Genomic DNA, 13192 nt, shown 5'->3' with positions numbered 1-13192 from the left:
CCTTCCCCCATCCCCCATTCCCCGTCCTACCCCTGGCAGAAGCACCCCACAAGCGCCAGCACGCCTCAGCCGCACCTCCACGCCGAGGCGTAACCGTCGAATATCTGCATGCACGCCCGCTGCTGCCTAGCTCGTCCCATGGCATCGTGCATGCGCCACGCTGCGTCTTGGTGCCTTGCTTGGGTGTGTGTGATCTGGGCCGGTCTGCGGGACGGGGAGGACGGGGCGAGCGGAATGGGATGGGACGGGGCGAGCGGAAAGGGGGTGGAGGGTCCTGTAGTAAGGGAGATATGTCGGGGGAATAGAAATCACACATAGAAGACGGGGAGGTCATCAGTCACTGAAAAAAGAGGGTGTCAGTGGAACCGTACAGTATATTTACAAAGCCTCACTATCATACATCCCCACAGTCTCCCACAAGCACACCCCCCCCCCCCCCCAGCCACACTCGGCCTCCCCGTCCCCCCTACTTCCTCGCATCCTTCCTCTCCGCCGCCCTCCTCTTCGACCTAACCTCCGCCCTCCTCCTCTCCCCGCCATCAATCTTCCTCCCCCTCCTAATCTCCCACAACCCCTCCGCGGCCTTAATCTGCGCCCCCCCCTTAACCGGCAAGACATGACTTCCCACCACCCTCTGCGCCCCCCGAACTCTAACCCCCTTAATCTCCTCCCCGCCATTAACAGCCACCCTCTTCATCCCCGCCGTCCGCGTCGCCGTACCGACTGCTGGGCCCCCTTCAACCTCCACAACTCTCAACCTCGCAATCCCATCCTCTACCACCTTCGCATCGCCACCCGGCCCGTACTCCCCCCTCCGGAAGCGCTCGCGCCACGCTAACAGGTATCGGCGCGCGCGCGCGGGCTCGACGCCTAGGTCACGCAGCTGCGGCGAGGTGAGGCGGAAGAGCGATTCCCACGTCGGGATTTTGGAGGCGTGTTGGGAGAGGTTTCGTCCGATGAGAGAGAGGAATGTCGGCGCGTCGGGGACGAAGGGGGTGGGTTCTGGGATTGGCTGCTGGGGAATGCGGGCGTGTAGGGCGCGGGTGAGGGAGGGTTTCGTGGTGGTGGTGAGGAGGGAGGTTGTTGCGCGGTGGGCGGGTCGGGCGAACATTTTGTGTTTGGTTGGCGGTGTGGCCGTGGGTTTCTGGGGGAGAGGCGTTAGTTAGGGGATTGATGTGAGGGGGTAGGGAGGGACGCACTGTCTGTGGTTGTGGACGCTGCGATTGAGCTCGAGGTGTGTTGTCGTCGGTCGTGGTTCGAAAAGTTTAAGCTTGTACTGTTTTTGGTCCGTTGCTTACGTAAGGCTGGCACGGACCTGAGGGAGCGGAAAAACTGGGGCGGAGGGTTGTCAGCCTTGTGTATCCGGGAGGAGCCTGGCGAATCAGGGACGACGAGGCGGAAAAGTTGGGGTGAGTTCCAATGTTAATGTTCGTGGTTTGATGACCTTATCTTGATGTTATTGTTGTTGACTTGAAGGTTTTGCATGTTATGTACGCCTGAAAGAACGACTATTATAGCTACAATACACATAAGGCCGATATGGCGTTGTCCCCGCTGATTGTAGGAGCGCCCGGCGCAGATCAAGGCAGGAGTCCACCTGGGGCGAGATCAAAGCTATTCGCAGCAACGAAGGCACAGAATGGCTCAGGAAATGCGTCGCCGATTCCTGAAGCTGCGCCTGATCTGGCGGAGCAGTTGAACATGGAAGAGAAGGCGAAATACATCAAAGGTCCCTCATCACCCTCTCCACCCAGCATCACAGACAACAGTTAACACCCCACCAGGCAAGAAACTCGGAGAAGGAACCTACGCAAACGTCTACCTAGGCACCCTCCGCAGCGACCCCACCCACTTCGTCGCGATCAAGAAGATCAAAATCCAGGCCGAGTACACCGAAGGGCTCGCCCCCGACGCCGTGCGCGAACTCAAGCACCTCCAGGAGCTATCCCATCCCAACATCATAACTCTTCACTCCGTCTTCTCCTCACGCGACCAGAACCTAAACCTCGTCCTCGAGTTCCTTCCCCTCGGCGACCTGGAGATGCTTATCAAAGACGTTGAGGGCGTGCGATACGGTGCAGCGGATATCAAGGCTTGGATGGGCATGCTCAGCCGCGCTGTGTGGTTCTGCCACGCTAATGCGGTGCTGCATCGCGATATCAAGCCTAATAACTTGCTAATCGCCGCTGATGGGATGGTCAAACTTGCGGATTTCGGTCTTGCGCGCGCATTCGCGGATCCGTATAAGCAGATGACCAGCAACGTCATCACGCGCTGGTACCGCCCGCCTGAGCTGCTCTTCGGCGCGCGTCACTACTCCGGCGCCGTCGATATCTGGGCCGTCGGACTGGTATTCGCGGAGCTGCTGATCCGCACGCCCTACCTGGCTGGTGACACAGAAGTGCACCAAATCAGCCTGATCTGCCAAGCAATCGGAACACCAACAGAAGAAGTCTGGCCTGGCGTCAGCAAACTCCCCGAATACACCGTTCCCGAGCCGCACAACCCGGTCAGGGGCCGCGAGACCTACCTCGGGACCTTCGGGACCGCGGGGTACGAGGGCGTGGATCTCCTGATGGCGATGTTGGTGTTGGACCCGCGGGCGCGGATTACGGCGCAGGCGGTGCTGGAACATCCGTGGTGGAGCTGCGAGCCGAGGCCGACGAGGAAGGAGGATTTGCCGCGGAAGGGGGGTGGAGCGGAGGCGGTGGGGAAGGATATGGGGAGGGGGGCGGGGGTGGTGGGGAGTGAGGAGAGGCCGGCGGTGGCGAGGAAGTTGGATTTTGGGGCGATGAGATAGGGTAGTATGGCGGTATGAGCGGGTTGGGTTGGGGAATGGGCGTTTGGGTTTGGCGGGGAGTTTTGTGTGGTTTAGAGACAGAGGGGTTGTTTTGCAGAGATTGGGTAGAGAAAGACGGAAGTGAGATCGGGGTATTAGTTAATCAATGACAAAATATCCGCAGTGTCAAGGCGAACCGTAGACTGGGGATTTCGTCTATCCTGCATGCTTGTTGAGAAGAATATCACGTCATCTAATTTCCAATCAGTTATGCGGAAAGAGAAAAGGGTAGATCGAGTGAATTACATCAACACCCTCATCACAACGGAAAATTAACAAGTCTTTAGGTAGTCTCCATGTTTACCCTCGATTCAATACCGATGGTGACGAGAACCTGATAGCGACAGCAAAATGGGCGGCGGTGAGAAAGGAACAGCGGCGAGAAAGGAACAGCGGCAAGAAGCGGCTGGCAATAAGAGGTTGGCAAGCTTTCGATTGAGACCTGTGAGGCCGGTTCCTCCATTCCAGCCAAACCCTGTGCAATATGATATATGAATATGTCATCGGCAAGTGAAGCTGCAGAATCATATAGCCAGTTTCGCCATACACCGTCCTTCGTCGCAAGTATAGTCTCAAGATCTACCCCTGGTCGCAAAGGGGCAAAGATCTCTCTAAGATCTCCCTCCTGGAAGTGGCCGCGCCAAATGAGGCGACGACGGGGACCGTTCTCGCTTTTCTTGGGAATGGCCATCAGCCGCTTTGTGTTTGAGCGCCACTCGCGGGTTGGGGAGTTCATTCCGTTCCCGACCAAACGCAGTCAACTCCCAATCTCAACCCTGAAGAATGGGAACGGCAAGAATGGGAACGATGAGAATGGGAACGGTGAGAATGGGAACGGTGAGATTGGGAACGGTGAGATTGGGCTAGCGAGAAAAGGGGGTGGTGAGAAGGGTGTAGTGGCGAGAGACGAGCGGCAGCATATGATTAAGATCGATACATGACCGGCTACTCAAGACAACAGGTTTGTCAAATTTCTCGAATTTAACAGAGATGAAGTCGAACATCTTGTTGCCATTTGTCATCCTGATATCCGAAAGTGTGTGTGTCTTCCTTGCTTCTTCTGTCTTTGCTTCTGTCTGTGCTGCCTTTGCAACACATATTTCTTGTCGTCCTGGATTTATGGCTGCCAAGTTTGCCGTAACAATACCAATTCGTGCCTCTAGTTCTTTGACTCTGTCCCTCATGAATTCATCTGTAATGAGACCGCACATGTATCTCTCATGCTATAGCTCTGTTTGAAACATAGAAATCGTGCGGGATTCTTCTTTTCTTTAGGGAAAACTCTTCTGTAATAACCATGCTGTCCGCGATGTTCGTTGGAGTACTAGTCTACCAGTTTACTGTCAGCCGTGTTTTACTTCAACTATACGTGCCTTAATTACTGTCTTTTTTCCTACTTCACTAGTTAATTGGCAGTCCTGTGTTACTTAAAGTAGTCATATATCATTCTTCGCTCATCAAGTTGGCTCCTACTTCGTCACAGAGGTCTGGTTTCCAATTTCTGATCCCTACATCCTGCCTTTACTACACTCTCTTCTTCACATGTGGCTCATGAGCTACATACCAAAGACGCAAAGCTAACCGCATTTACCGACGTACGCTGGCCGCCATGAATTTCAACGCCGCACCAAGCAGCGGTTCCTACTGGGAACAGTGTCGGTGAGAACGGTGTCGGTGAGAACGGTGTCGGTGAGAACAGGGCAGCGAGAAAAGGGGTCGTTGCGGCGGTAGGGAATGAAACGGCGACTAGAAAACAGACGACGGCGAGAGAGGCACATTATTCGGGAAGACAGATTATTTGGGAAGGTAAATTGGTTATAGCGCACGAACATGTGCGACATAAATCTCTTCAGGCTTTTGTTGACTTCACCTGCTGGTCCACTTGTTGGAGTCATTTGTTAGAGTCACGATATAGTTATTCTTGATGCGCATTCTCTCCTAGCCCCATTGATCGGAAAGGCGCGGGTATGTCTATTTCGGCTTGCACTAGCTGATGTTTTCCCCATCTACGTATTTGTGATCCCTTAAAATGTAGTAGAAAGTGTAGATATGACATATTTTCGTTAGTGTCTTTAGTTCGGAGTTGAATAGTGCTGCTTCCATGACAGGGGATACTAGACATAGAATAAGCATCCCCGAGAAGCAAATATCGACCGAAATCCCTTTGACCACCGACAACTTTACATATACGATTGTGGATCTAGAAATACCTTAAGGCTCGAGACGGGATCAAGATCATCCGACCAGAGAGTTCACAAGAGGCGTAGAGTTCCTCCACCACGACAGTGGTCATAACATGTTTGTGTGTCCTCCCCACGCATATGGAACAATTCACGCAGCGCCAGGCGGAGGGGCGTTGTATGAAGGGAGAATGGGGCAGTGAGAAAAAGGGGTGGTGACAGGGGATGAAACGGCGACGAGAAAATGGACGGTGGCAAGAAAGGCACAACTTTGAGAAACTGAACATCGACGTACACGAAACTGAGAGCAACTGGCCGAGCACCTTTATGAAACAGAGGTAAAGATACTGCTTTAAACTGCTCACCAAACAGATAGAACTGTTTTGAAAGGGTGATAAGCGATCCAAAATATGTGACCCTTATATCTTCATTGGAGAATCGCATTGTGGTTTGGAATGACATATGTGGGAAACTTTGCACAAAATTATAGGGGTATATTCTATATAGTCACATCCAAAAACACGCTCGCTCCACCAAAATCTAAGTCCCTTCCCATCCCAACCCAACCCAAACGCCCCAAACCCACCCCTTTCAACCACCCTCTCACACCCTCCCATTCACCCCCCCCTCTTCCCCCCCCGGCATCTGCATATTCATACTCACCCCCGCCCTCCTCCACCCCAACCTCTCCCTCAACTCCCCCCTCCCCCCCAACCCAACCGCCAACTCCTCCAACGACAAACTCGGCACGACCCACCTCCCCTTCTCCTTCCCGCCCTTCCACGCACTCCCCCTCGGCCCCTGCACCTCCGGGATCCAGGCCCACGCTACGAGGGCTCCGATGCCCATTAGTGGCGCGAAGGCGATGAGGAGGTACCCGAGGTGGCGAGAGTGCGGGTCGTTTATGTGGAGGGAGGGGAGGAAGGCGACTACGACTATGGAGCCGAGTTTGCCGAGGGAGGCGGAGATGCCGTGGCAGGTTGCGCGGTAGCGGGTTGGGAAGAGCTCGGCGGGGAGGATGAAGGTTAGGGTGTTTGGACCTGGGGGGGAGTGTTAGTGGTGAGGAGTTTGGGAGGGGATGGGGAGGTAAGATCGAGAAAAAGGGGGGGGGGGACGGGAGAACAAGGGAAAAAGAGAAAGAAAAGAGGAAAGGGGAAACATACCAAGATTAAACAACAACTGCACCAACACATAAAGCGTAATAGTAAGAGCATGCAAGTCCGTATCCACAGCCCTAAAATAACTCCCCCCAATAACCGCAAAAAGCACCCCCATCCCCGCAAAACTCCACACCAACCACGACCTCCTCGGCACATAATTAATCGCCTTTATCAACAGCGCGCTCCCCACCAACGACCCCGCCGCATCCGTAATAATCGCCCTCACCCCATCCAGCCTCAGCGTCTCATAAATCCCCATCCCCGCATCCGCCGGGTTCGCCCAGCTGGGTATGAGCGCCTCGACCACCTCGACGCGCTTGGAGGACCAGAGACGCGCGATGGTGCGGGGGTTGTTGATGCCGAGGCCGTAGAAGGCGAGGTCGAGGAGGAACCAGGTTAGGGCTGTGCCGGCGAGGGTGCGGTAGTTGCCTTCGGTCCAGAAGTAGCGTTTGAGTTCGGCGTAGGAGAAGGGGTCGGGGTGCGTGGGGGTGGTGGTTGAGGTTGAGCCGGCGTCGTAGTCGTCGTCGTCGTCGTGGGGGGCGGTGGCGTGGGCGCTGTGGCGGACGGGGGCGCCGCTGACGTCGATGATGTCCATGCTTCCGTCTGAGACGGCGGAGGCGGCATCACTGTCGTCGTCGTAGTGTGCGCGCGGAGGCGGGCGGAGGCCGGGTGTGTCGTCGTCGAGACCGAGGCCGTTGGGGCGTCTGTCATCGTCGTCGTCGGCGCCAGCGACGGTGGCGCCGGGCTGGCGGAGGTATTGCTCTGTGTCTCTGAGCGCGCGAGCACCGTCCTGGTCGACGTCCAGGGTGTAGCGAGGGGATTCGGGGATGGTGAGACGGAAGCCGATGGCGATTAGGGCGGGGATGGCGCCGACGCCGATGACCCAGCGCCAGATGCTGTCGACGATCTTTTTGGCCGCTTCGTCGTCGTCTTGCATGAGGTGCAGGCCGCCGGCGCGGCCGACGGTGAGGAGGACGATGAGACCCACGAGGGAGGCCATGAGTTGGCCGATGGGCTGCATTATGAAGACTGCGGCCATCATGCGGGCGCGGGATTGGCGGGCGGCAAATCTGGAGAGGTTAGTTTTAGTTTGGAGGAATTTATTTTGCGCCTCTTGGGATAATTGACGTCTCATTGAAACCTACTCTGCGGTAATCACAGCACTAAGGGGGTACTCAGCCCCTATGCCTACCCCCACGAAGAACCGCCAGAACATCATCCATGATAGGATGGACATGGAGTCATTATACCCAGCAGAGGCCTGTGCGACGCCGAGGGTGCCGAAGATGACGACGATCAGCTCGAAACCATATAGTTTCCTACGTCCATATTTATCGGCGAGGAATCCAAAGATCAGCTGCCCAAGACACGACCCAACTAGCGTGATAATGTTGATCCTGCCCTCTCTGCCGGTGTTGTCATCAGGCCAGTAGACGAAGGCCAGACACGGGAGAATAACATTTGTAGCGAATAGGTTGTATGAGTCGGTGAAGAATCCTGAGGCGGCTACGGCCCAAACCTGCCAGTCAAAACCATTGTTATCGATATCACGGCAGATCTGCTCTCTCTTGTCGTCGTTGGTCTGGGGGGAATTTGTTAGAGGCGCGTTCTCGCGGCAGACGCCCAACAGGCAGCGGGTTTACTCACCGTGTGATGCCGGCCAACATCGGTGGGATTGATCCAGACACGCATTGGGAAGATGGAGTTGGGGGTTTAGAATGCCGAAGAGGCTACATGATAGAGATGAAGGGCGAGCAATGGGCGGGCATGCGGTAGATAATATGAGGCCATGAGACGAGGGCACGTGTGGGGGCAGAGACGTTCACGGAGCCTTGGACTTGGCAGGGCTCTCCCGGATGGTCATAGCAGGTGTCTGGGGCGTCAAATCATGGAGTTGGGGGTCGGCACGACGAGGCTGGGAGTGGAGGGTGTGGTGTCGGGAGGAGGTGGACGGGATTATGGATAGCTGGAGGAAGAGGGTAGCCTGGGGGGATGGTGGTGGGAGAGTGGTCGGGGCCGGCTGAGTCCAATAGTGCACGTACTTCCGTATTGTACTTTTGTGGATGTGTACGAACGCCTTGCCAAGGTGAGTAATGCGAGGAAGGGGAGAGGGAGGTGAGCCAAGTGAGCCAAGTGTGAGTGATATAATGAGAATCGTACGTCACTTGGCGCGGACCGGTGTGTTGGGAGGAGAGGAAAAGGGGGGCAGAAGAGAGAGGAGAAAGAGAGAGATGGAAGCAGGCAAGAGAGACGAGATGAGGAGGGAAGAATTGCACTATGAACTAGAGTATTCTATCGCGGATAGCATGGCTAGGATGACTAGGGTTATTCCTAGTATGATAGCTAAGCCTCAATTCCCAAAAGAGACGACTTTGATGTAAATGGGTAGTAGTGTATGGTGTAGTGCGTATAGAAGAGGCGGCTGAGTCGTCGGAGTGGTGTTCTCCTTGTCGACGGCGCATAGGGGATGTATGGTCAGTAGTAGAGAAAATACATACAGTTTGGTGGTAAATGCGTAAGGAAGCCGTGTACCATTGATGATAATATCCATGCTTTCGGTGTGCAGATGGGGGGTGGATGAGAAATGAGACGTCAGAAATGAGCTGCCAAAGTATCCCTCCATACAATTATGTGTTGTGAGATACTTCTACTGTCAACCCCCCATCATACTCCGCAGTGCGAACCCCTGCCCGCTCGTGCCGCCCCTGCCCGCCCTTGCCAAAGCTTAAATCCACTCACAGCGACGCATCCACCCACGTTCTCGCCGCCTCGTGCTGTGATAGGTCCGTTCTCACTTCGCTAAATACTCTTTGATTCCGGATGTCGTCGTGGTGCTTGGGATGCTGGAGAGCAAGGTACATCTCATCTCATCTCACTTTACCATCATGCACTGTTCAGTATAGTACCATTGCCCACAGCCTACTGCCCACTACAACGTCTCCCAATAATCTCTCAATAGTCTCGCCCTCAGCCACAATTCTAGTGCTGAATACTACGCCGTATACGTAGTACCACTCTGCATCTACAGGCCAGACGCTGTTCTAACAGTGGTGCACGAAGCAAGGCTATCATCACTTCTCAGTAGAGTATCCTCCTTGCCGCTTGCGCTACTGCAGACTTTCTCTTCCCCTTCGTTTCCCAACGCACCAGAGATCCAGACCGAGGAAGGCAGGGGGCCATCTATTATGGCGACTATACACAGTATCTCCCTTCCCCCTCCCCTCCATGTTATGCCGATCTGACGATCACTCAGTCTTCCCGATTCCCGAGGCCACTTGACAGTCCCTCCCTGAGACCCTGAGACCCCAACTATGGGAATTGACTCCTTCCCACGAGACGTCTCCGTGGGATAGAGCACGCTACTGTGCTCGCAGTACTCTCCTGCCTGCATTGTGCTGCACGACCACCTGCCCTAACGTAGGTCCCGCCACCACGGCCGCGTCCGTCCTGTCGCAAACTCGCCGAACCACTCACTCGCTGCCTACCTGCCTGCCTCCCCTCAACGCTGTGCTCGGGCCCCTGTTGCGCGCCATAGGCGCCATCCGATGTGCTGACCCGTCCTCTGAACTAAGGGAAAGGCAAAGGGTACTACCGGAGAATTCAGGACACGTACCCCGCCCGCGGCCATCCTACTCTACTACTGGCTGGGCGTGGGGAGCCGGGCAGTACAGTACTTTGTTACATGTCTCCCCTTCCTCGTTTTAGCTCTCTGACCACCATGCGCCTCCCAGACACTCACCATCACCCCCCCACATCCCACACGTCCCTTCTCTTCCCTTCCCTTCCCCCCACCCAACCGCCCACGTCAACCCCCCCCCATCGCCTTCCAAGTTGCCAAGTTCCCGCTCCCCATAGCCCTACCGTAGATAAATATCCATTTAGGCCATCCATCTCATGTTTTTCAGAACTTATTCCCGCCAGACTATAACTCCACTCACTCGTTCGTGATCACCCTCGGACCGCATGAACTGTATGCGGTTCGGAGAGTCGTCATGATGCCGTGCACGCGACTGCGTTATCGGCTTATACTCTTTGACCTCGTCCTCTTCTGATAACTGAAAAAAAAAGAACGGAGGCCTCGTGCCCTCCCAAAGATGGCCGCCCCAGGCTTCTCCATCAATGACCTGATCGGTGCGGCTATTCAGATTAAAAATGTCTATGATGCCTTCTTCGACAAGTACTCGAACTCGGCAACGCAGTATGAAGACCTCATCCACGAGATCACGTCCTTTGCGGAGATTGTGGAAATGAATCGGGAGGCCTTTGAGAGAGCTGGGCTGCGATATGCGCAGTATGAAGCGATCTACAAGACCTTACGCAGAGGCTACGATTTCCTCGAAAAGAACAAGCCCATACTGTCGAACAAGAAGACCCCAGAGGCGATGTGGAAGATTGCCAAGTTTTCGTATAGCCAGGACTACGTTCAGAAACTGAAAGAAACGATCCGGGCTCATAAGGCAGACCTAACAGCCCAATCTGTCCTTCATATTCTGTAAGTCCTTCACTACTTTGTTTATGCATATACCTAACAACTCGCAGGGACAAAACCACAACGCCAAATAATGGTCTAGCAGAAAAACAGGGTGAAGAGGTATGGGAAAAAAATAATCAGCGGCGGCCAACCATCAATAACCAGAACTATCCCGTCTCGCCAACCCTGGGAGGCCTTCAGATTCCAAACATACCCACCCCAGACAACACGATAATCAACAACAAATACCAATATGTGACGGTCCCTGTGAGTCCTAGCAGAAGCTCTCCGAACAGAACCCCTCCGAGCAGAAGCCTGGAAAAGCCCGGGTTCTATCACGACAGCCAGACTCTGTCTCCGCATCGGCCTCCATCGTCATATGGACCAAGCCCACAGAACAGCCCCGAGCTCTCGACGGCCGACACTATCAGGAGCTCCATCAGTCCCCGCAGTAGTCCCGTCCCTCCGCCATCCAGCCGCCTATCTAGCATCGCATCACCGCAGCTCTCCTCATGCCCCGAGCTTATTCTGCCACAGCCTGCGTTGGATTACGTCGTTGCTGAGGTGTAGGTTCCCTCTCTCCTTCCTTGGGGCCATTTTCTAACTGCAGACAGATTTTTTGGTACAAGTAAAATACCCATCAGGCGCAAGCCTGCTGGACGGCCCTCTACGTCACCAAAGTCTCCTGGCCGCGAACTCGTCATCATCAATGAGGAGAACAAAGAGCGGCTAAAGCACCGAAGTAAGTCTACCGAGTCCCACCTATTCCTCAGTCAATTAACCGCTCTCACAGTCAAGCTCGGTTCGACACAGCGCTGCTATCCATATACCTGGAACAGCGGAACCCACCCCGCTCTGGAGGTGACATTTACCCAAGGCAGCCACTCCCTATATTTCAAAGGCAAGCCGCAAGACCTCGGAACGACCATCCCGCGCTACGTATTCGCCAATATCGCCGACTTCACTGACTTCCAGTCCGCCGTGCGCAACAAGTTCTTCCTCGGCGCCTTTGCCGTAAACAAGATCTCCTCCGAGACGTCCCGAAGAAATGGTGACGCGACTTACCAGCACCTCAAGATATGGCGCGACAAGGAGACGGGCCAGTGCTCGCTCTCCTTCTATGGAAATTCTCTGGAGAAGGCGAGGGATCTAGACTTCCCGTTCAAGTATATCAAGAGGGACCCCGAGCCGACGAAGAGCGACAAGGAAATTGTCCTTCGCTTTGATCCGCTTCCGTTGAGTCAGCTCCGCACTACATCTCCATCAATCAGACAGGGATATTTTAGCTCATCGTCTGAGTCTGAATTCACCCACTCCCGCACCAACACCTTCAGCACCATTACCACAGACCGCACCACATCAACAGGTATGCTCTCTCGTTTTATCCCTTCTTCTAGAGATCCAACTAACCACATCCGCCAGGCTTCTTCAGCCGCCGCTCCACAGCCGCCTCAGCCACAACAGCCGCCACGAGCATCGCGACCATCACACCCGGCTCACGCGCCCCGTCCTTCGGCAGCCAACACTCCGACAGCGGACATTCGGTTACAAGTGACCGGCCGCCGCCGACGACGATGGAAGATCTAACGCGGAAGATGAAGTTTCTCAAGATTGCATTTCCCGATGCTGGAGGTACGTTCGCCTTACCCCTATCAGCCCATACACCCTACTCCCTATCCATGCCCCAACTCCCGTCACAGGGCCGTGAGGAACAGAAACTAACTCAAACCAGAAGCAACCCGCTTCCGCACCGCCTACAAAACAGCCATCGACGACACCCCCTCCCTCCCCATCGACTTCACCCGCGTCGACTGGCGCGGTCACCCCCACCCCAACGCACGCCTCTCATCCATGAGCGCACCCGCGGCGGTAAAGAGCGGGTATGCAGAGCTCGAAGGTACGAGGCCACGTATTAACGGTAGCACATACACCGTTGAGATGGAGGGCGAGGGGAGGTTTCCAGCAGAGATGGGGGAAGGGGGAAGGTTCCCGGCTGAGATGGGGGGGGGAGGCGAGTATGCGGTTGAGATGAGCGGGACGAATAATTATCCTGTTGAGATGGGGGAGGCGGGGGTGTATGCGGTGGAGTTGGGGGGTGGGGGGGCGTATCCGGTGGAAATGGGGGGGGGAGGGGAGTATCCTGTGGAGATGGGGGAGAGTGGGTATACGGCGGGGAGGTTTTCGGCTGAGATGAAGGGGACGCCGGATCTTTGGTAGGGAGGTGGGGGGTGTATGGGTTGTAAATGATTTTGTTTAAGCGGGCGTATGGATGGTGGGTTTGGGGGAGAGGGGGCGGGTAAAATGGGTGGGTGGGTGTATGGTAGAGGGGACAGGAGTATGTTTGGTTTTGGAGATATAATATACAAGATTTACAGTATTCCACGTGGAAACCGTTGGTTTGGGGTATGGACCTGGAGATTTGTATGATTTGGGATAAAGGAGGGGGGATAATGAAGGGTGGTTGTGTTTTCGATCTCGACAACGGGAGTTTATGTGATAAATTTGCCTGCTCATAAGGACTTACAACAACGACGCTTTCTTC

General features: G+C 55.0%; 4 protein-coding genes across 4 annotated transcripts; 2 read left to right on the top strand and 2 right to left on the bottom strand.

Moving 5' to 3' along the window:
* Positions 1 to 466: 466 nt before the first annotated feature.
* Positions 467 to 1245, bottom strand: VE01_04420 (uncharacterized protein; the record flags this gene model as incomplete). The annotated part of the gene is made up of 2 exons (XM_018273894.2): positions 1200 to 1245; positions 467 to 1144 (listed from the first exon to the last, which is right to left on the bottom strand). Exon 2 carries the CDS (start codon positions 1109 to 1111, stop codon positions 467 to 469), a length of 645 nt encoding a protein of 214 aa, XP_018131091.1. The 5' UTR covers positions 1112 to 1144; positions 1200 to 1245.
* Positions 1132 to 3108, top strand: KIN28 (TFIIH complex serine/threonine-protein kinase subunit kin28). Its single transcript, XM_018273893.2, has 2 exons — positions 1132 to 1729; positions 1785 to 3108. The coding sequence occupies exons 1-2, from the start codon at positions 1540 to 1542 to the stop codon at positions 2798 to 2800; spliced, it is 1206 nt and encodes a 401-aa protein (XP_018131175.1). The 5' UTR covers positions 1132 to 1539; the 3' UTR covers positions 2801 to 3108.
* Positions 3109 to 5622: 2514 nt separating this feature from the next.
* Positions 5623 to 7939, bottom strand: VE01_04418 (uncharacterized protein; the record flags this gene model as incomplete). The annotated part of the gene is made up of 4 exons (XM_018273892.2): positions 7827 to 7939; positions 7325 to 7761; positions 6183 to 7249; positions 5623 to 6059 (listed from the first exon to the last, which is right to left on the bottom strand). The coding sequence occupies exons 1-4, from the start codon at positions 7869 to 7871 to the stop codon at positions 5623 to 5625; spliced, it is 1986 nt and encodes a 661-aa protein (XP_018131174.1). The 5' UTR covers positions 7872 to 7939.
* A 2135-nt stretch (positions 7940 to 10074) lies between these two features.
* On the top strand, positions 10075 to 12867 carry VE01_04417 (uncharacterized protein; the record flags this gene model as incomplete). Its single annotated transcript, XM_018273891.2, has 6 exons — positions 10075 to 10671; positions 10719 to 11216; positions 11265 to 11392; positions 11444 to 12016; positions 12073 to 12282; positions 12383 to 12867. Exons 1-6 carry the CDS (start codon positions 10274 to 10276, stop codon positions 12865 to 12867), a joined length of 2292 nt encoding a protein of 763 aa, XP_018131177.1. The 5' UTR covers positions 10075 to 10273.
* Positions 12868 to 13192: the final 325 nt, after the last annotated feature.

This window comes from Pseudogymnoascus verrucosus, assembly GCF_001662655.1.
Source record: "Pseudogymnoascus verrucosus strain UAMH 10579 unplaced genomic scaffold scaffold_17, whole genome shotgun sequence".
Classification (NCBI taxonomy): Eukaryota; Fungi; Ascomycota; class Leotiomycetes; order Thelebolales; family Thelebolaceae; genus Pseudogymnoascus; species Pseudogymnoascus verrucosus.
The sequence above is the reverse complement of the archived record's forward strand: the minus strand, read 5'-3'. Positions and strand labels throughout refer to the sequence as shown.